The sequence below is a fragment of the Drosophila ananassae genome, chromosome 2L (genome assembly GCF_017639315.1).
Source record: "Drosophila ananassae strain 14024-0371.13 chromosome 2L, ASM1763931v2, whole genome shotgun sequence".
Classification (NCBI taxonomy): Eukaryota; Metazoa; Arthropoda; class Insecta; order Diptera; family Drosophilidae; genus Drosophila; species Drosophila ananassae.
The window spans coordinates 28,427,221-28,451,237 of record NC_057927.1 but is presented as its reverse complement, the minus strand read 5'-3'; the positions used below and the strand labels follow the sequence as shown (position 1 = coordinate 28,451,237).

Here is a 24,017-nt window from a genome sequence, read left to right as displayed (position 1 = left end):
AATTTATATTGAAAATATTTTAATTGAGAAATATTTCACGAGCAAATTAAATTACTATCAGTGAATGAACATATATGGTTTTTCCCATTATTCGCCCCTCCGCAAATTGAGAGAAAGACTGTTTTAAGAGGGCAACCCTAGTCATGAATTAATTTAAAAAAAACCTACCTATATTTTTGAATAATACAATTTATTTTCTAAAAATACAAAATTTAAATTAACAAGAAAGGAAAGCTAACTTCGAGCGGAGCCGAAGTTTATATACCCTTGCAGTTCAGTCGCAGTCCGCTAGGTGGCGCCACGCATCTTATATTATTAGATATGTAGCGGATCGTATATAGTTGGCCGATCCTTATGAGATTTGGCATATCGAATTATTTTGCCAAAAGAGTAATCTGTACCAAATCCCATCTTTCTAACTTAAAAAACACCAAATTTATGCCAATTTCGATCGTTCTATGACAGCTATAGGATATAGTTGGCCGATCCTTATGAAATTTTGCACACAAGATTTTTTGGTAAAATATAACATGTGTGGAAAGTCCCAACCCTCTAACTTAAAAAACACCAAAGTTATGGCATTTCCGATCAATCAGTTATATGGCAGCTATAGGATATAGTCGACCGATCCCGGCCGTTCCGACTTATATACTGCCTGCAAAGGAAAGAAGGGTGTGTGCAAAGTTTCAACTCGATAGCTTTAAAACTGAGAGACTAGTTTGCGTAGAAACGGACAGACGGACAGACGGACATGCTCATATCGACTCAGGAGGTGATCTTGATCAAGAATATATATACTTTATAGGGTCGGAGATGTCTCCTTCACTGCGTTGCACACTTTTGACCAAAATTATAATACCCTCTGCAAGGGTATAAAAATTTCCATGAAAAAATTTCAAAAACTTTTGAAAATGGAGGAGTGGTGCCCGATTTGTGGTTTTTTTTTTTTTTTTTTTTTTTTTTTATTAAACTTTGCTTTTATTTATTGGATCTTCTCTTAATTTTGAGACTAACAATAAGTTTTCAAATCTTAACATTAACATTTAACTAACAGTAGACTAAGACTGCATTCTGGTTGCACGTTCCTCAAGACGGTCGCTGGGTGGGTAGGTCATTCCGACGAAGTCGTGATTGGTTACTCAACCTTGTTAGACCTCTCGCCAGGTGGTTAGGGTGCGACAATAGCTTGCTAAAGTACTTTTCCTTCTGTTCTGCGATCACATCTTTGACTGGAAGAATGTTTAAGTCGCGATGTATGTTTTCGTTGCGAACGTACCAAGGTGCCCCGGTGATTGTTCTCAAGATCTTCGACTGAGCTCGCTGGACTATGTCAATATTGCTATTGCTGGCATTCCCCCATAACTGGGAGCCGTACATCCATATAGGTTTAAGTACCGAGTTATACAGCAGGACTTTATATTCAAGGCAAAGGGGAGACCGAGCGTTGATAAGCCAATGAAGGCTGCTGGCTTTTAGCTTTAGGTGGGTTCTTTTAGCTTCTATGTGCCGACGCCATGTGAGTCTTCTATCGAGGTGTACTCCTAGATATGTTACCTCGTTTGCTTGCGGGAGTAGGGTGTTGTTTAGCGTAAGGGGCGGGCAGTTTTGCCTATTCAAGGTGAACGTAACGTGCTTGCATTTTTGTTCGTTTACTTTAATTCGCCAGTCTGATAGCCATTTTTCAACATCCACCAGATGAAGAGCTAGCTGCGCAGTTGCTTGCATCGGGCATTTTGAGCGGCTAAGAATAGCTGTATCATCAGCAAACGTAGATGTTGTTAATCGTGTGCTTGTCGGGATGTCTGCTGTGTAGAGAACATATAATGTTGGTCCGAGTACGCTTCCTTGAGGAACTCCAGCTCCAACAGTGAATTCGTCAGATATATCAGTGTTGCACCTCACAGCAAATTTTCTGTCGTAGAGGTAAGACTCTAAAAGCTTGTGGGTATTACAAGGGAGCATTGTCTTGATTTTGTACATTAGACCTTCTAGCCAGACTCTATCAAATGCTTGAGAGACATCTAGAAATATTGCGGTACAGTACTCGCGTTTTTCGAATGCATTCCGAATTTCTGCTGTTATCCGGTTGACCTGCTCAATTGTACCGTGCTTTTCACGAAACCCAAACTGATGTGACGGGATTCCTTCCTGGATCCTTAGGTATGTGTTTATTCGAGTCAGAATGCATTTCTCAAAGAGTTTAGATAAGCATGAAAGTAGGCTTATAGGTCTATACGACGTGGGAATTGTGTGGTCTTTTCCCGGCTTTGCTATCATTATTATAATTGACTTTTTCCATCTCGCTGGAAAGTGGCCAAGTTTTGCGATGGCATTGAAGAGCTGGGTGATAGTGCAGACGGCGCAATATGGAAGCTCAATGATCATTTTGGGAGTTATGAGGTCGCAGCCTGGTGATTTTTTCGGATTTAGTTGGTTTTTGATGATATTAGCGATTTCGTTTGGGCGAAACTCGATTGGTTCATGTTGAAGCTGAGGCTCATATGGTAAAGTCGGCAGAGTAAAGGCACTAGTGGCCGGATTTGGTTGGAAGATATTTTTGAGGTGATTGGCAAACGTGCTGGCTCTGTCTGCATCGCTGCGCGCCCAGCCGCCTGTGGGATTTCTAATAGGCATCACTGTTTCTTTCGGTGAGCTTAGAGTTGGGTGAGCTCTCCATAGTGAGTGTTTTGTACTAGAAGTTGACAATTGCTCTATATAGCGGCGGTGGACATAAGCTTCTTCTTGCTGTAGGGCTTTAGTAAGTTGACGTGAGGCATGTCTAAAGCTTTGCTTAGTAGATGGCGATCTGTGGAATTGCCACTCGCGACGTGAACGCCGCTTTTCGAGGACGAGCTGTTCGATTTGTAGATTTGTCTTTTTATTACTTTGTGTATTTATAGTTTGCGATGTTGAGGCTCGAGCTGCAGAGACGAGCACAGACTCAAGTGAATTAACAAAGCTGTCTACGTTGGCTTCATCGTGGAGATGAGGACTTAGCTCAATGTGTGAGCTGATATATTTTCTGTACTTAACCCAATTGGTTTTCTGTGAGGTCAATTTTAATGGTTGTTCCAATGTTCCTGGATGTCGCAGTAGAATGAACAGGACAGGCGAGTGATCAGATGAAAGATCCGATAGGCAATTGGCGCTTATCAGATTTTTAGGGATGTTTTTGGTAATCGCAAAGTCTATTAAATCTGGTAGTTTCCTTGGGTCTGCCGGCCAGTATGTTGGTGTGCCAGAAGAAACATAGTCGAGCTTGTTCTTGGCTTTGATAATTGCATTATAGAGCTGCTTCCCTTTTGGAGTCACGAGACGGGATCCCCAGTGTGTGTGCTTGGCATTGTAGTCTCCTGCTGCTATGAAGTGGTCTCCAAGTGTGTTGAAAAACTGCATAAACTCATCTTCAGCTATATTAAAGCGAGGGGGGCAGTATACGGCGGCTAGTGTAAGTTGGTTGCCAGTATTTAGTTGTATATTTATAGATGTGGCCTGTAGGTAGTTTTTAGCAAATTTGTTTTGATAATGGTGCTTTATGCGGCTTCTGATTAGAATTCCAGTCCCACCATGTGCTTTACCATCTGGATGATTTGTTCCGTAGAATGAATATCCTCGTAGTTGAAAATTGTATTTGTTTGTGAGGTGTGTTTCCGAAAGCAGCATTACATCGATGTGATTGTCGAGTAGGAATTGAGCTAACTCAAGTTTATGTTGCGAAACGCCGTTAGCGTTCCACGTAGATATCCGTAGGAAAGCCATTATTTGGATTGTTGTGAAACCAGCATTTGAATCAATAGATTTTGGTTTCGCATTAAATCTTGCATAGTTGTGCGCATAAACGACATAAATTCCGTCAGGCTTTGTTGTAGGCTGCATATCATAGCTTCAAAGTTGCTTTTTGGCTGCTCTGTTGGTTGATGTTGCTGAGCCGTGTTCGGTTCTTGATATGCTGATTGCAGAAATGAGCTTCTTGAGGCAGGTGTCGCCGGTCCTGATTTTAAGGCGCTTGCGTATGTCACATTTTTGTCAACGTTAATGGGTCCTAGTGAGGATCTGGCTGCAGTCGAGAAGAAGACTTCAGGGTTTGATCTGGACGCCGTGAACTGTCCATTTTGGGTGCGGGCAGCTATTCCTTTCTGGTGGATGCGACTTTTCAGCTCCTTATAGACTGGGCATCCTCTATAATTAGCAGTGTGATTGCCACCGCAGTTGCCGCACTTTTTCGAGTTGCTGTCATCTTTGCTCGCTGGGCAGTGTGCGGAGTCATGAAGTTCTCCGCAAACTACACACACCGGGCGCAGTTTACAGTATGACCTTGTATGGCCATATTCCTGGCAGTTCGCACATTGTACCGGGCCATTGCGTTTGTGCGGTTCCTCAACTGTAATTCTGCGGTGCAGCAGATACTGAAGATTGTATATTGGGTGCACTTCGTATTTCTTCAGGAGCTTGGTTTCTGGTTCAAGCTCAACCTTAAAGAGTGGCTGCGGCTTTCTATCCCTGTTAAGGATATTAAAGACTGTCTTGGCGCTAAAACCCTTCTCCTGTAGCGCCTTTTTTATCTCTGCAGGCGTTACTTCGGGCTCTATGCCCTTAAGTACGACTTGCAGGCCCTTGCTGCTTTTTAGCTGGTACGTGTAAAAGTTCTTTTTATTCTCGGTAAGATATTTTGATAATACTCTATAGTTATCTTCAGACTTCATTTGAACTTTTGTTTCTTGAATGTTGCCCTTTACAAGGGGTATTATGTGGAAGTTATCCTTACCAATAAGCTCAATAATTTTGTTGACAAGAACATTGGAACTTTTTTCGCGTATATAGATAGGCGGAGGTTTTGGCTTCCTTTTCCCAACTTCAGTGGATTCGACCGCCTCAACCTCATCGGCGTCTGCCAAGATTTTAAATCGGTTTGAGTTAATGGGCGTTTCTTTTGCTACTAGGCTAGCATTGCCACGGGTTATTTTGCGTTTGGAATTCAGGGGGCTCAGCTTCCTTTTGATTTGGATGTAGCGATCCATGCCAGTCTGCACAGCCGGCTTAATATAGTCATTGTTTTTGTTTTTGTTTTGGTTTTCGGACAGCGCGGACGTATTACTATTTGCGCTGCTAGCTGATGACGTCGTTAAACGCGCTGTCGATACAGTTGCGGTTGTTGTTGTTGTTACTGTTGACGTTGTCAAAGAAATTGAGGTGCTAATTACTGCACTCTTTGGCTGCAGAGACATCGATGGTATCGAGGGGGAGCAGGAACGCGCTCTCTCGCTCTCTACGTTTAAGAATTCGGTCAAGTTGGGGGTAATTGACCGAGCTTGATCGGAGCTTGCATGGTTTTCGGTTGCTTTAAAAGAGAAGTACGCGTTGTTTCTTTGTACTGAGAGCCGTCTCTCGTCTAGCTCACGTTGACGTTGTGTGCGAACGTCGTTTGAACTCATTGCAGTCGAGGTTGATTTAGTTTGAGTTTTAAGTGTTGTGTTTTATATTAATTAATTAATTAATTAATCAATATAAACATTAGCGATTTCATCGCAAAAAGCGTCTTTTCGCGTTATTGTAGATTTCTTAGAGCAGTCACTGCACTTTTATGATTTTATTGAATTTTTTTTTCCCGGAGCACAATAAAAACACGTCTGCATGCGACGACTGCAATTAAAATATGATTTGTGGTCTGCATGAAAAACATTGTGACCAATATTATAAGGAGCTGGTTCATCTGAAACGCAAAAATCCAAACGAATTAAGTTAAGTTGAAGATAATCTAGTCGTTAATCGAAGGAATAAACTAGAAAGGAAAGTTAACTTCGGGCGGAGCCGAAGTTGATATACCATTAGGTAGCTGCATTATTATATATGGTGTATTATTATATATATATCGGATCGTATATATGGCCGATCAAATCCATTTTCTTATAAAAATGTTTAAAACAGCATTTGTACATAAGATATTTTGGTCAAATATAACATGTGTGGAAAGTCCCAACCCTCTAACCTAAAAAACACCAAAGTTATGGCATTTCCGATCAATCAGGTATATGGCAGCTATAGTATATAGTCGACCGATCCCGACCGTTCCGACTTATATATGTACTACCTACATGAAAAAGAAGGACGTGTGCAAAGTTTCAACTCGATAGCTTTAAACCTGAGAGACTAGTTGGCGTAGAAACCGACAGACAGACGGACAGACGGGCACTCTTATATCGGCTTAGGGGGTGATCCTAATCAAGAATATATATACTTTAGAGGGTCGGAGATGTCTCCTTCACTGCACACTTTTGATCAAAATTATAATACCCTCTGTAAGGGTATAAAAACAATCTTTCGATTAAAGACTACATTTTTTTTATGTATAAAAGAGGCACACAAAATTAGGGCAGAATCGGTTTGGTAGTTTTTGAGAAATCTTGGTCACCGACTTTTAAAACACTTTTTCCAGAACAACGAGTTTAAAGTTTTAATTTACCTTGAATATTCGAGGCTGTATATCTCATTTAATTTTTGAAATAACAACTTAAAATTTTAAAGACATATTTCTAGGAACCTGGTAAAATTGGTAAAATTTGATCAATTTATTATAATTTTTATATTATTATTATATTTTTGCTATTATAATTTTTTTTTATAAGGTTTGTTCATATTTATCTGTTTATCTGATTGTCTGTTTGCACTATTTTATTTTTGGCAATCCTAAAAAAAATTGGAGATGGTTATTACTAAAAATTGAACAACTTTTGTTCTACATTTTTTTAAAATACCTTAAGTTAACGTTAAAAAATAAAAAATAAAAAACGTAGTAAATTAAAAAATATAAAATTTCATTAACAATGAAGATATCAAAACTTTACTGTTGAAGAGGTTATTTAACTATATATTTTCTTTTCACTTTCTATTATTTTCTTTTCACTTTCTTTGAAACCAAACTTCTTATTAGTAGAAAACATTTTTTTTAAATTGTCTCATTCGAGCTTATTTATGTTAGATCAGATGACGCGACTTTTTATATATCGCTTATATCTGGCAAAATTCGTTACCTCAAGATATAGTCTCAAGGTATAGTACTCAAGATATAGTGGAGCTACCACTTTTGTGCAGCCACCTGTGAAGCTTGGTGTTAAGTACACATATATGGATGTGTATATTTTATGGGGAATTTTTTTTAGCTTTTTCATATATGTGCATATATGTGGATAGTTTGGCGATAGTTAAAAATAAAATTTTCCTTGTTTTTATACCTTTGCAGGGGGCATTATAATTTTGTTCAAAAGTGTGCAACTCAGTGATCGACCCTATATCCTATATATATTTTTGATCAGGATCACCTCCTAAGTTGATACTAACATGCCCGTCTATCAGTCTGTTTGCCTATTTTTTTCTGTCCGAACTATTCTCTCAGTTTTAAAGCTATCGAATTTAAACTTTACACATATCCCTTTTTATTTTGCAAGTCAACCGAGCCAAGATTGGTTGACTATATCCTCTACCATCCATAGTCATAAGTGAACGATCCAAAATGCAAAAACTTTTGTATTTTGGAAAATACAAGTTTGGGTCTTTACCAACATTTTTTTTTTGTAATTGATTGGTAGTCCACGAGGTGACGACCTGCATGCCTTGGCGTGCCCGAGGAGACTATATATAACGCCGAAGAATAACAAATTTTCTGTAGGCAACCGTTCTAAATGAATTACATACCCTTCGAAAGGTATTGTTTCAATTAGATAATTTTTGTCCAAACATTTTTCAAAGTTACTTGGTTTTGGAGAAATAAGGGTAAAAGTAAAAAAATTTTGAATCAATAAATTGTGGCTGAATATATTCTATATATAGAATAATTATATATATACGCATTCTAAATACGCGTCGATTGGTACCTCAACCGACCCGATTACAGCTTTTTCAAAATGAAGAGTGGGTCTGTTTGTCTGTTACTTACACATGTGTGTGTATTTGATTGGCATCTTTGCTTTTGGAGTCTGCATATATTTGGGCAATACATTAGAATATCCTAGAGCACTACCCATATTTTCATACGGTGTATATCTTTTCAGATTTTAGTTTATTTATTTAAAAATAAAATCCAAATAAAAAAAGGGCTTAAAAAGTAAAACGTAAACATTGACTCAACTTGGACTCGAACCCAGGCCCCCGTGTTAGGAACCACGACGCTCTCCACTCGGCCAACCTCGAACTTTGTTACTTGATGCCAACTTTTGATGTAATTCTGCTTTGTGTTTCAGTGTCTCATGTCTTAATGAGAAGAATGCAAAATTTTATGAGTAGAAAGCTTTATATGCATATGCCCCCACTGAGCATATAATGCATATAAATAAAACTCTGCTTTAATTTAATTACATCCACCACCGATTTGGGCCAAATCATGGATTAAAAGCTAAAAAAAACCAGGCAAACCAACTCCGCCAATACTTTTCTAATATTTATTATTTTATATCGCACACCCAAAATAAATTGTTGCAATGAACAATTGGTTTAACTAGAAAAACTGGAAAAACGTAATTTCCAGTTCTTTAAATTTTTTATCTTTGCTCATTTATTTTAGATAAATGTATTTAGATAATACATATCAATTTTAGTGACGAAAATATGCTATATAGGTGTACAAAATTGCATATAAAAAATTTTCTTGTTCGGCACGTGCAAGAAAAACAAAAAAAAATTAGTCACGTGCCGAACAAGAATATTTTTTATATGCAATTTTGTACGCCTATATAGCACATTTTCGTCACTAAAATTGATATCAGATATTTTGGGTTTCGCATGCAGGTTCGTCACCGGTACTTTACCTCGTCAAGAGGTTTTTTTACTATAGTAAAAATCTCATAAGAATCGAGTTTTGTTCTTTATCCTTACATTTTAGGTAGTGTAGAACTGTCGGTTAGAGTAACAGAGGACGGTTACTTAAATATTTTATATATTCATTAATAATATTCTTATTCGGAACGTGCCAAAAAAAAAGTCAGACACGTGCGGGTAAGAATATTTTTGATGTGCAATTTTGTACACCTATATAGCAGTTTTTTGTCACCAAAAGTGTTAGAAGATATTACGGGCTTGGCATGCAGGTTCGTCATGGTTATTTTACCTCGTCTAGAGGATTTTATATGATTGTATATTATGATAGTTTAAAATAGAAATGTAATAGTTTTAAGATTGACCAATAAAAGTAAATAAAAGAAAAGGAATTTTTTTTATTGTGCTCCTGTAAGCATATTTATAGTATCGCGAGCGAGGATAGCGAGGCGCGCATCAAACTAATTTTCTCGTCCACGCTTTTGTAATTTGGAATGGTGAATTGATGCAGATGGGAGCCAGCGGCGATCGGCCATTGATGCGCGTTATTTTCGACTGGGTAGTCATATCATACAATATATAAGATCTTACTATAATAACTTACATTTTTGGAAATCGCATAATACACTCCCAAAATTCGTGCTCTTACCTCCTGCGCGTCCATATTGAGCCAGTTCAATGGAAATACTTGTGCCTCGAGGACAGCTGAGTAATAGTACTTCAAAGTCGCATCCGGCACGTTGATGGGTCCGTAAAGTGGCAGCCAGCAATGCTAAGAAAATACCAATAAAAATGAAATTAAAGGATCTATTTCACTTTCATTAAATGATGTTTTATAAATTAATATAAATTGTACCGCGTTTATTAGTTAATTATGCACAAATATCCCTAAATATTTTTGGGTTAGGTGTGCTCTTTCCTATACTCACGGTGCTCATTTGATTTTGTAATTATAATTATCGACATGACGATCTGCTTCAAACAGTGGTGGGTAAAATTTACGCATGTAAATCTACACCTTTAAATGAGTGCGTAAGCAGCGAAAGGAAGAAAGGAAAGCTAACTTCGGACGGAGCCGAAATTGATATACCCTTGCAGTTAATGTTGTGCCATTTCCGATATGACGTCTGTAGATTATAGTCGGCCGGTTCTTTTGAAATTCGGCAAATCAGATTATTTTCCAAAATTGAATCTGTACAAGTCCCATCCTTCGAACTCAAAAAACACCAAGCACACCAATTCCGATCGTTCTATGACAGCTATAGGATATAGTCGGCCGATCCTTGTACATAAGATATCTTGGCCAGTTTTGATAAATGATTAATTAGATTTTTTAATAAGTTTGAATAATAATATTACTTTTTTAATCCATTACCTTGCTAGTTATGGGCCAAATGAAAATGTAACGGATTTTACGGTTTTTTTTCTAGAAACACGTCATTTGCGTGCAATTGTATGGTGGGTTAGATCAGAGCGCCGACGCTTTTCGTGATAGTCCTGACCAATGGGGTGCCCGTGACCTAACTGGATTTGACCAGCCGACAACAAGTCAAAGATTAAGCTGACTCCAACCGGCATGTCCACTCGCTGCGTTTTGTAAAGTTTGAGGTCAGCCAGATCCATATTGCCAGGAATCTTCCAGCCCGAAGCGCTGTGAAGGCTGGGCTGATAGTCCGTAATGTGAGAAGCTACAACAGCCTCAATTTCCACAAAATACGTGCTAAGGCGGGACTTCAGGCACACATTAACAGATGCTCCATTCGTTTCCAAATCATCTCCGCCGAGACCGGCGACCGTTGCAGAACATTTGGAGCGGCTAAGCTGAAGTTGACTCGCCAGCCGCGACGATATGAGGTGCCGTTGTTAACCGAAATCTAATAAAACTCGGCATGGCAGGAAGGCTCCAGATCGACCACGAGAATACATTGGCCGTTTGCAGGAGCACTAACTTAACATTGCGATCCTGGGTCGCAACAGTACTGATTGAGCGGGATAGTGGGTTCCCAACAGAAACCGCATTGATGGGACGTGAGACTCGTCCGGGTGAAGCATTGAGGGTGCAACAGGAAATTATGACGGCTATTGCACGTTGAGCAACGGGAAGCATCCGCGGGTGAAATGGCCATCCTCTAGGCAAACCAAACGCTCTCATAGTCTACAAGGCTGAGCCACTTGAGCTTCTCCATCTTGGTCAAGTGCGGATGACTGTCAATATTCGTCCTAAACAAGGCTCAGAACCACCGGCCACTCGGCATAGCCATGTTGGCATCGGCAATGGGGGAAATGAGGGAATAGGCCTATATGGGGTAGGTGAAATCCCAGCACTGGTACCATCCGAAAGCGTAGAGTGCAACTCTCATGGAACGCTTGGCAACCTTCACCTGGATGTCCATTATAAATCGCTTCCGATCTCGCTAGAGTTTAGCTCCTCGAATTCCTCCTGCAACGTCGTGAATCAATCGCACAAACGCTTCTCCATTGACTCGAGGTTGAGAATGGTAGAGTCGTCAGTGTGCATCGCATCCTTGACCTTGGAGCAGGACCTCCATTTTATGACACGACTCTACACGATCATGATACGACTCTTTCAACTCTACACTCCATTATGCAATTAAAATGCAACAAAAACAACGGCGTTTTAGTGACGTTTTTAATACACTTTTAAACCCATCTCTATGTTTCTGCTGGTTGAACTGGCCCGGAATTCGAGCATTACTGATTTCCACCCTATTATTAGACCACGATCAGGCCAAGTTGTCGGTGTTGCAGTTGCTAATTTGGGTAGGTCTCTAGATTTTGAAAATCAAAGTTTCGAAAAATAGCTACAATTGAGGAGAAAAATGATATAATAAATAAAAAAGATAAGAAAAAAATTTAAGTATTACTTTTAAAGCTAGATGCAAAAACAATCTATTAACTTATTTTTAGTACTTATGTATATGGTAGAGTATAATCATGAAAAACATTTTTTTTAATGTCCAATTTTTAATTGTTGTAAAGATACCATTAAAATATTTACTTTTTTTTTATATTTGCATTTTATGCATGCCTTAGCGTGCACGAGGAGCCATGATATACATATAGCCGATACAACACAACAATAAAACATTTTTTGTGTGTCTTCGATTTAAACAAATGATACACAAATCGAAAGGTTTCATAAAATGTTTTTATACCCTTGCAGAGGGTATTATAATTTTGGTCAAAAGTGTGCAACGCAGTGAAGGAGACATCTCCGACCCTATAAAGTATATATATTCTTGATCAGGATCACCTCCTGAATCGATATGAGCATGTCCGTCTGTCCGTCTGTCCGTCTGTCTGTCTGTCTGTCTGTTTCTACGCAAACTAGTCTCTCAGTTTTAAAGCTATCGAGTTGAAACTTTGCACACACCCTTCTTTCTGTTGCAGGCAGTACATAAGTCGGAACGGCCGGGATCGGCCAACTATATCCTATAGCTGCCATATATCTGATTGATCGGAAATGCCATAACTTTGGTGTTTTTTAAGTTAGAGGGTTGGGACTTTCCACACATGTTATATTTGACCAAAATATCTTATGTACAACATTTCATAAGGATCGGCCGACTATATCCAATAGCTGTCATAGAACGATCGAAATTGGCATAACTTTGGTTGTACATAAGATATGTTGATCAAATATAACATGTGTGGAAAGTCCCGACCCTCTATTTTAAAAAACACCAAAGTTATGGCATTTCCGATCAATCAGATATATGGCAGCTATAGGATATAGTTGGCCGATCCCGGCCGTTCCGACTTATGTACTGCCTGCAACAGAAAGAAGGGTATGTGCAAAGTTTCAACGCGATAGCTTTAAAACTGAGAGACTAGTTTGCGTAGAAACAGACAGACAGACAGACAGACAGACAGACAGACGGACAGACGGACATGCTCATATCGATTCAGGAGGTGATACTGATCAAGAATATATGTATATACTTTATAGGGTCGGAGATGTCTCCTTCACTGCGTTGCACACTTTTGACCAAAATTATAATACCCTCTGCAAGGGTATAAAAAGATAGGTGGCGCCACCTAGCGGACTGCGACTGAACTGCAAGGGTATAACAACGTCGGCTCCGCCCGAAGTTAGCTTTCCTTTCTTGTTTTATCTAAAAATTATTCAAAGGTACTTCAGCTTGGAAAGTTCACCATGAAAGCAAATTTTAATAAAAATTTAGGAAGTATAAAACCATGGATATCTTTAACTTTTTCTATGATAAAAAAATTGCATGCAGTTTCAGCAGGTTCAGTAATACTTTGCAGATTTTGTGGATAGTCATGACTTTTTGAAAAAATGAGATTAAAAACTCCTATTTATTCAAAGAAAATCTTATTTAACTAACTATAATAAATTCAACAAGAAAGGAAAGCTAACTTCGGGCGGAGCCGAAGTTTATATACCCTTGCAGTTGAGTCGCAGTCCGCTAGGTGGCGCCACGCATCTTATATTATTAGATATATAGCGGATCGTATATAGTTGGCCGATCCTTATGAAACTTGGCAAATTGAATTATTTTGCCAAAAGAGGAATCCATTGAAACTCCCATCCTTCTAACTTGAAAAACAACGAAGTTATAGCATTTCCGATCAATCAGTTATATGACAGCTATAGGATATAGACGGCCGATCCTGATGACATTTAGCAGATCGTATAAGTTGGCCCGTATTAGAATGCACAGAAAGTCCCATCCTTCTAACTTGAAAAACAACGAAGTTATAGCATTTCCGATCAATCAGTTATATGGCAGCTATAGGATATAGTTGGCCGATCCTTATGAAATTCGACAAATCAGATTGTTTTAACTTAAAAAACACCAAAGTTATGCCAATTTCAATCGTTCTATGACAGCTATAGGATATAGTCGGCCGATCCTTACGAAATTTTGTACATAAGTTATTTTGGTCAAATATAACATGTGTAGAAACTCCCAACCCTCTAACTTAAAAAACACCAAAGTTATGGCATTTCCGATCAATCAGTTATATGGCAGCTATAGGATATAGTCGACCGATCCCGGCCGATCCGACTTATATACTGCCTGCAAAGGAAAGAAGGGTGTGTGCAAAGTTTCAACTCGATAGCTTTAAAACTGAGAGACTAGTTTGCGTAGAAACGGACAGACGGACATGCTCATATCGACTCAGGAAGTGATCCTGATCAAGAATATATATACTTTATAGGGTCGGAGATGTCTCCTTCACTGCGTTGCACACTTTTGACCAAAATTATAATACCCTCTGCAAGGGTATAATAAAATTATTTCGAGTTTTTCCTTAAATTCTAATTGTTCCATTAGAAAATGTTTAAGAAAAAAACATAAAGCCACAAAAATAAATGTAGAAAATCGGAGATTTCTACTTTGGATGAGTATTCCAAAGATATGGTATGATATATATGATATCCAATGAGATGGTCAACGCAATTATATTGTCGACATAATTTAATATATGGTAAAATTTGATCAATTTCTTCTCTTAGGTGTACCTCGGAAACTGCAGGTGATGGAACCTATGTTTGTTCTGGACTTTGGTTCAGGGGGGCATAAAGGTTATGGAGCAGGTTGCTGTTGGCCTGTGTTATAATTTTGATTTTTTTATGCAAATTTTTATCTTAGTTACGTTATTTTTTTATAAATGTGGTTTATTTCAATCTATCAATGCAAAAAGAAAATATAACCAATTAATTTATTTATTGTTACTCACATTTGTTCTCCAACGACGAAAGATCGATCTTCCGAGTTGTTGCTATGGAAAAAATATGGAAGTTATGCTAAAGGGGTAAAAATTTACTGCTCAGCATTCGACAACTACCAACAAAATAAAATAAATTCAAGGCGAAAAATATGGCCATATTCCGAAAAATAAGGATGTATGTATACTTTAAAAAAAGTCTCTTTCTTATTATACACATTTAAATAGTTCAACTAACTTATTTTTATTTGTTATTTCTCTTTGTTTTTTCTGTCTTTTTGCAATTATCTTTTCTGCATGATGGAAAACTTAGGCAGCACCGTGCTGCAGGGATTTATTGAATTCTTTATAAGCCTCGATTTTTCACACAAATTTGTCTGACCGCCTTAGCGTAACAAAACTACATGTATTCATAGGGATCTCGATAACTACTCCTTGGACTCTTCCTGGTCTATAGCGCAGACAACCGTTAATCTTGGCAACCGCCGGCTTAGCAGCCTTTCGATTGCACTTACATTGAAGTCCTTGGGGTAATTTCCTAGTTCCTGACGAAGTGCAGCTCTTCATTCACAGATACTCTGAGGAGGATATAGTCAAAAAAAATCGATGGAGAATCGCTGGTAAAATCGTAGCGTTTCCTGGGCTTTTCCTAGCGGAGGTCGAAGAGGATGATTTGTGGAGGCTTTGTGGATTTGCACATTTCGCACGCATTAATATTCTACTTTACGTCCTTCACCAAACCTGGCCCATAGTAATCTCCTAACAATTTTAATGGTTTTATGAAACCCACATTTAATGGTTTTATGAATCCACCCGTTGTGTGCACATAACGGAGTATAATGGGCCTGAATAAGCATTTGTGATAGCCACTACTTTATCCCAGTCTGAACGTATCCCCCTATCACCGATGATACTAACCCGATGGACGATGGACTAAGTACTTCACCCGCCTGGTATGGTAATATATCTATCCTTAGTAGATAGCAAGTAAAGTAGATGACCGATGGTTGAAATGCCTTTCAGGACACCATTTAGCTATTCCGGCCAGAGCGTCTCGCTCTAACCGGCTAAAATGGCTCGACATGTTTTGTGGCTTCCTCTGCAGGAAAGAAAACCTCTCAGATAATAATAATTATAATAATAATAATTAAATAAATATTTATTATTATAAGCAACTGAAAATACAGGCGAGAAATAGGAGAGAGCGTAAATAATTTCCGGAAATGAAAAAAGAAAAGTTTAAAGGGAATGATTATTTAGGATATTTGCCGCAGATGTCATCGCAACTTAAACTCAAATCTTCATTAACTTACTTTATTATTTACATACAGCAATAAATATAATTTTTTTTTTGTACATTCAAAGTTCTAGTGATTTATAGTGAGTAGGTAGTACTATTTTATTAAACATTTATACATATGTCGCAGAATAATTTAAACATTCAAATTATAACGATTATTTGTTGGTACACATTTGTTTTATTTCTTTGTGGTTCCCCTTTCTTTCGTGCGAGGCAGATACATAATTCTGTCAACGTAGTCTGGCCGTGGGCATGAGTGAGACAGATAGTGTTCGTCATAACTCACCACACTGTGCGTGTGTATTGGAGGGTGAGAAGGAATAGAAAAGGGATCAACATGAATTAAAGAGGGAGTCGAGTTGTGAAATTCAATCAACATGCCACGCGCCAGAAAACGTTTCGCCGAAAGTCCGGTCAAAGACTCGGATAATGAATCCTCGTCATCAGAAGTGGGATTACCTCCGCCTCCAGCCGATGATGCAAATCTTTTGTCAATTTTGGAGATGCAAAATCGTAATTTCGCTGAGCTAATAAAACAAGTGCAGTGCTCTCAAAATGAACCAAAAGATGCCAAAAACATTGTTCTGCCAAAGTTCAACCCTGATCGTGCAGGATCAGACGCTCTCTCCTGGTGTTCAACGGTCGACTACATCTTGTCCGAAAACCAGCTAGTGGGCAGCGCTCTTGTAATGTCCCTCAGCAAATCACTGGAAGGCACCGCATCTCACTGGCTCTCGCAGACATGTTTTCCCGGCATTACGTGGACGCAGTTCCGAGAATTATTTTTGCAATATTTTTCTGGAACGGAGACTTTGGCCGCAACCGTTATGAATTTGCTAAATGCACGCCCAAACGAAGGAGAGTGCTTGTCGCTGTATGGAAGCAGAATGGTCACACACTTATGGCCCGCTGGAAGTCACTTAGCGTCGAGCAGATTGCAGTATCCGTTACGTTGGCACATGCAGCTGGGATAGACAAACGATTGCGCCGTTTGGTTTTTACGACGGATATCAAAACCAGAAACGAGCTGCATCAGGAACTCAAAGCCTTTTCGTTCGACACTAGACAGAACCAGCATTCGAGTGACAACTTTTCAGCACCCCAAGGAAAAAGAGTCAGGACTATGTCTCACATCACGTGTCATAATTGTGGCAAACCCGGACACAAGAAGGCGGAATGTCGCTTTAATAAAGAGGCAACTCAGCGTCAGCCCGTAATCAACAATTTGGAGCAAAAGATCGATCATCCGTGATCTGCTATAAATGTGGAAAAGCTGGACATGTATCTACTGTGTGCCCAGATCGTCAAGAGCGTCCGCCGATGAAGAGCAATACCATCAAAGACGTAAACATATGCACAGTACTTGAGCCCTTAGGAACGTTGCTGCAGTTTGGTGAGTCGTTCCAATTTTACTTCGACTCCGGAGCCGAATGTTCACTCATCAAAGAGACTGCATCACTGAGATTATCCGGCACTAGAATAAACAACGTAGTGACATTGAGGGGTATAGGTGGCAACTCTGTTTGCAGCACTTTACAGATATTGGCGAATGTTTTAATTTGTGAGCGTTCTTTCGAAATCTTGTTTCACGTAGTTTTAGACAATCATATCAAATACGACGCTCTGATTGGCCGGGAAATTTTGAGCCAGGGCATCGGCGTGACAATTACATCAAGCGCGCTTACTATGTTTAACGAAAAGTCTGTATTACCTGTCGTAGTCTCCGAATGCACTCCTGACCTGGCTGGTGTCGATACCGATTTACATGGACAGGATAAAGACAAACTGCTCTCAATATTACAGGGGTATTCAAATTCTTTTATAAACGGTATACCACAGAGTCGCGTGACTAAGGGACAGTTAGAGATTCGCTTGATTGATCAGAATAAGACGGTTCAGAGACGCCCTTATCGATTGAGTGTGGAAGAAAAAGAAAAGGTTAGACATTTCATTCAAGAGCTGTTGGAAGCAAACATAATAAGACACAGTTCCTCTCCTTTCGCGAGTCCGATGTTACTTGTCCGCAAGAAAAATGGTACAGACCGTCTGTGTGTTGATTATCGTGAGCTTAATGCCAATACCGTTTCCGACAAGTACCCATTGCCACTTATATCTGACCAGATAGCTAGGTTGAGTGGTGCTAGGTTTTTCACGTGCATTGACATGGCGAATGGCTTCCATCAGATCCCAATACATCCAAGCTCTATTGAACGGACAGCGTTTGTAACCCCAGAAGGGCAGTATGAATACTTGGCTATGCCTTTTGGGCTTAAAAATGCGCCTTCTGTATTCCAGAGGGCCATTAATCGTGCCCTAGGCGATCTGACTCATACATATGCCATCGTTTATATGGACGATGTAATGATAGTTGCACGCACAAAGGAGGAAGCTTTCGACAGGCTAAAAATAACTCTAAAAGCACTCGTCGAAGCAGGATTTTCTTTCAACATTAAAAAATGCTCCTTTCTTAAATCTTGTGTAGAATATTTGGGCTTCGAAGTTAGAGCAGGTGAAATTCGACCGAATCCTAGAAAAATACAAGCTCTTACAGATTTACCGCCTCCGCAATCTGTGACTCAACTGAGACAATTTATTGGACTGGTCTCGTATTTTCGTCAGTTTGTACCCAAGTTTTCACAGTTACTGAAACCACTCTATGCTCTAACTTCAAAAAGCATGTCATTTTCATGGGAATTAGAGCACGAGCAAATACGACAGAAGGTAATTTCAATCCTGACTAGTGAACCTGTTCTTACTATTTTCGATCCACAATTTCCTATTGAGCTTCATACAGATGCGAGTGCCGATGGCTATGGTGCAATTTTGTTGCACAAAATCGAAAACAAGCCACGAGTTATCGAATACTTTAGTAAACGGACTTCGTCAGCGGAATCGCGTTATCACTCGTATGAGTTGGAAACACTTGCAGTTTTCAATTCTATTAAGCATTTTCGCCATTACTTGCATGGTCGACATTTTATCGTTTTTACCGATTGCAATTCTCTCAAGGCATCTCGCACAAAAGCGGAACTGACTCCAAGAGTCCATAGGTGGTGGTCGTACATGCAATCTTTTGAGTTTGACATTCAGTATAGGCCAGGCGAACGAATGGCTCATGTAGATTTTCTGTCTCGAAATCCCATATCAAAAGATCGCATCCAGTCAAAAGGTACAGTGGAAAAACATATAAATTTAGCAGAGATTACTGACAAATGGTTGTTAGCTGAGCAGCAACGAGACGTAGAAACGTCGTCTATTGTTTCTAAATTGCGTAACGATGATCTTTCTGAGGATTTGGCCAAAACGTTCGAGTTAAGGGCAGGAACGCTGTATAGGAAAATTCAAAGAAACGGAAAGACTCGTTGTCTCCCTATCATCCTAAAGCCATTTAGGTGGTCAGCTGTAAACAATGTGCACGAGTCAATTATGCACCTTGGTTGGGAAAAAACCCTTGAGAAAATGTACGAATACTATTGGTTTGACAAGATGTCCAAATACGTTCGCAAATTTGTCGACAACTGTATTACATGCAGATTGTCAAAGCCCCCATCTGGTAGGGTACAAGCGGAATTGCATCCCATACCAAAGGTTAACATCCCGTGGCATACAGTCCACATCGACATCACAGGGAAGCTTAGTGGTAAAAATGAACAGAAGGAATACATAATCGTGTCAATAGACGCCTTCACGAAGTTTGTCTTTTTATCTCATACATCGAGGCTAGACACCGAGAGCTGTATTAAGGCATTAAGATCACAAATATCATTGTTCGGCGTACCCTCTCGTCTGATCGCAGATCAGGGACGTAGTTTTTCAAGCACAGCATTCCGTGATTTCTGTTCGGTTCAAAAGATAGATTTGCATCTGATCGCCACGGGTGCTAGTCGGGCCAATGGCCAAGTAAAGCGAGTTATGAGTACTCTAAAGTCCATGCTAACAGCGGTTGAGACAGGTCAGGGGTCATGGCAAGATGCTTTATGCGAAATTCAACTGGCTCTTAATTGTACGCCCAATAGAGTGACTAAGGTTAGCCCTTTAGAACTACTTATTGGCAAAGAAGCAAGGCCGTTTGGTCTCGTACCTGTTGTTGAAAATAAGAACGATGTTGATATTGATAAAGTTAGAGAAATGGCTAAGCAAAACATGAAAAAGAATGCCAATTATGATAAGGCTAGATTTGATAAAGATAAGGCTACTATTGTAAGACATAAAGTTGGTGATCACGTTTTGCTTAAGAACGAAGAGCGACATCAGACAAAATTAGACCCTAAGTTTAGAGGACCGTTTTTAGTAACCGAAATATTGGAAGGAGATCGGTATAAACTTAAGGCACTAACTAATAATAGAACATATAAATATTCTCACGAATTTTTGAGGCGCATGCCTGAGAAGGGGATTACCACAGAGTTGGATGATGAGTGTGATGATGAAGAAATCACAGAACTAAATGATGAAGTCAGTGATGAAGATGCCACAGATCAAGCCGGCGAGGGCTGTGATCTTGAAATAGAATAAAGACCTTTCCGGATCGGTTCCATATTTCATGACTTTCTGTAGAGGTGAGCGCCCGAGTTATGTGGTTCTCCATTTGCTGCATTAATATTGAAATTTTGGTAATGATCGGACGTCAGTTATTTGGCCGGCTTATAAACTAAACTGTGAGCTATTTGTGATGGCCGGTTTGTCTGGATATAAGCTGTGGGCTAAATTAACTTGTTTATTGGCTGGCCAGTTTATTTTGTTAATGACTGTGTGCTAGTTGTTGGCATGATTTTTGTAAATGAAATGAAGAATATGGTCGCCTTATGAAAGAAAAGGCTGAATAATTTTAATTGTTTGAATTTAAGTTGGTGGTAATCTGAATCTCATGGCAAACGTTGTATAAGAGTAAGAAATAATTTGTTCAATTTTTATTTAAGAAGAAAAATGTATTTTTGCGAAACCTGCTTGAATTTGAATTTGTATTAAAAGGAAAATAATAATAATAATAATAAGAGAATATTTTGTAAAACCTTTATATTGTAAACTCACGAGGACGTGAGATAGGTCAGGAAGGCCGTGTCGCAGAATAATTTAAACATTCAAATTATAACGATTATTTGTTGGTACACATTTGTTTTATTTCTTTGTGGTTCCCCTTTCTTTCGTGCGAGGCAGATACATAATTCTGTCAACGTAGTCTGGCCGTGGGCATGAGTGAGACAGATAGTGTTCGTCATAACTCACCACACTGTGCGTGTGTATTGGAGGGTGAGAAGGAATAGAAAAGGGATCGACATGAATTAAAGAGGGAGTCGAGTTGTGAAATTCAATCAACATGCCACGCGCCAGAAAACGTTTCGCCGAAAGTCCGGTCAAAGACTCGGATAATGAATCCTCGTCACATATATGTATGTATACATGTATACGAGCAACAAAGAAGGTCTTTAAAATAAATTAAATTAGAATTTACGACTAAGAATACGAATTTACAATTTATAGAATTCAAGAGTTTTTAAGTTTTCTTAATTTATTAAACTGCAGTAAATTAATTTATTTTTATCCGCCTTCTGCGGCTCAAAATTTAGATTTTAATTCTCTTAGCTTAGGTTCATGATTATGACCTTGGCTTAAATTATTCTTTTGTCTGTATTTAAATAAATTATACAGATAAATTATATCTTCTTAGTTACGCTAATTTCATTTTTTTAATGTGGTTCAATTTATTTTGTTGATTTTTTTTATTGTTACTCACATTTTTTTTAATGACGAAAGATCGATCTCTCGAGTTGTAGCTGTGGAAAAAATATCAAAGCGTTGCTAAGCTTTACAGCTTATTTAAATGCTTATTAAATGGTTATTTAACAACTAGCAACAAAATTAAATAAATTCAAGACAGAAAATAAAGCCATATTCCGAAAAATGTGGCTACTAAGCCTAATTGCGCTGTTGCATCATCGCGCCTTTTAATGCTTCCCTTAACTAATTTTCCCTATCTTTATATACGCTTTACATCCTTAAAAAGGTCAACTAACTTATTATACCCTTGCAGAGGGTATTATAATTTTGGTCAAAAGTGTGGAACGCAGTGAAGGAGACATCTCTGACCCTATAAAGTATATATATTCTTGATCAGGATCACCTCCTGAGTCTATTTAAGCATGCCCGTCTGTCTGTCGGTTGCTACGCAAACTAGTCTCTCAGTTTTAAAGCTATCGATAGTTGAAACTTTGCACACATCCTTCCTTTCCTTGCAGCTAATATATAAGTCGGAACGGCCGGGATCGGTCGACTATATCCTACAGCTGCCATATAACTGATTGATCGGAAATCCCATAACTTTGGTGTTTTTTAAGCGTTGGGACTTTTTACACATGTTATTTTCAGCCAAAATATCTTATGTACAAAATTTCATAAGGATCGGCCGACTATATCCTATAGCTGTCATAGAACGATCGGAATTGGCATAACTTTGGTGTTTTTTAAGTTAGAAAGATGGGACTTGGTACAGATTCTATTTTGGACAAAATAATCCGATCTGCAGAATTTCATAAGGATCGGCCGACTATATCATATAGCTTCCATATAACTGAATTATCGAAATTGGCATAACTTTGGGGTTTTTTAAGCTAGAATGATGGGACTTTCTACGGATTCCATTTTGGGGAATATAATCTGCCAAATTTCATAGGGATCGGAAGACTATATCCTATGGACGCCATATATCTAAACGATCGGAAATGGAACAACCTTAACTGCAAGGGTATATCAACTTCGGCTCCGCCCGAAGTTAGCTTACCTTTCTTGTTTTTTTTTACTTTTATAAATGTAGAAATTTTATTCTTATGATTAGCGTACTGCTACCCCAATGGCAGCTTAATCTAATCGTCTTTAACAATTTAATATAAAACAATATAATATAATATAAAACGAAGTCTAAGCGTTTCTCAGTGCAAGAAGTGATTACATGGGATGGAAATTGAATGTGGTTGATGAATTTACTATGTCAAGATTCGGTTTGGTAGGTCTTGAGGGTGGTCTTTTTAGTCTTCTCCTGTCAAGTTTTTTTGGATCGGCGATGCTAATAGCAGCGGTGCCAAGTCTTTTGTCTAGGCTGTTGGGGTGTTCATTTAGACGATGCGTATATTTTGGAGAAAGTTTTTGCAGCTTGTCTCCAAGTTTTAGCACGTGGAGATCACGTTCAATGCCTCTGAACCACGGAGCTCCAGAGATCCTTCGAAGGGTTTTCGCTTTAAAACTCTGATTTCGTTGAGATTGGTTTTGGCAACGATACCATTTGGCGCTAATATTGACTTAAGAATTTGGACCTTACATCCTAGCGCAAGCTTATTACGTGGTGCGAGTAGCCAAGCCATCCGATCCACTTTGTTTCTGAAAGAGGTTTGAATACAAGCGATGGCCCTCCAAAAGTAAGTTTTTTATCCAGAGTGACACGGAGGTACTTGTATGCAAGAAGAGCTCTGATTGAACTTCCGTTAAGGCTGACTCCGGGGCAAGTACTTCGGCAATTCCAGTTCATGGCCCATTGATGAAATGCGTCCAGATACTCTTGCAATGCAACTGTGGCAGCAAATACCACTGCTTTTGGTCAGGACAGCAGTATCATCAGTGTAGGTCGCAATTAGAACGTCTTGCTCATTCACTTCAGTGATTGGAGTTTGTGTAGGTATATCTGAATTATGTTGTGGTGTAAAAAAACTTTTGACTTTATACAGGTGCCAAGGGTGCTACACTCTGTCAAAAGCCTGTTGGATGTCAAGAAACGCACCAACTGCATTCTCCTTCTTCTCTAAGGCTTCTAAAGCAGAGTTGAAAACTCTGTTTAATTGCTCAGGAGTTCCATGTTGAAGACGAAAGCGGAACTGGAATTCAGAAATCGCACTGGTGACATTCTTGGCAGAAAGTAGCTGTTCAAGATCAGTCTTTCCATGATTTTCCCCAGAGATGGTAGTAGATTAATAGGCCTGTATGAGTCCACGTCAGTTAGCGACTTTTGGGATCGCATATTTTGGGATTGAATATTCGCCAATTTCCAAACTTTCGGGAAGTATCCAATAGTTAGTACGCTGTTGAACAACATCACCAGGAATTGCAATGCTTGATCCGGTAAAAGTCGAATCCTCCTGTTGTCCAAAAGGTCTTCACCGGGGGTTTTCTTTGGCGAAAGTTACAAGATCTTTCACCTCTGTCAATG

General features: G+C 39.0%; 1 protein-coding gene across 9 annotated transcripts in view; it reads right to left on the bottom strand.

Annotated features, from left to right (window-relative positions):
• Window positions 1-24,017, bottom strand: part of LOC26514219 (protein eva-1 homolog C) — a 145,294-nt gene that overhangs the window by 103,288 nt on the left and 17,989 nt on the right. For 7 of the 9 annotated variants that reach the window (XM_044714215.1, XM_044714221.1, XM_044714216.1 and 4 more), the window contains 2 exons: window positions 14,536-14,577; window positions 9,455-9,577 (listed from right to left, as the gene is read on the bottom strand). In XM_044714215.1, coding sequence (XP_044570150.1) covers window positions 9,455-9,577; window positions 14,536-14,577 — 165 coding nt within the window. Of the gene's footprint in view, window positions 1-9,454; window positions 9,578-14,535; window positions 14,578-21,557; window positions 21,598-24,017 lie in introns of all 9 variants that reach the window. The other 2 variants (XM_044714218.1, XM_014905425.3) reach the window with 2 other exon arrangements.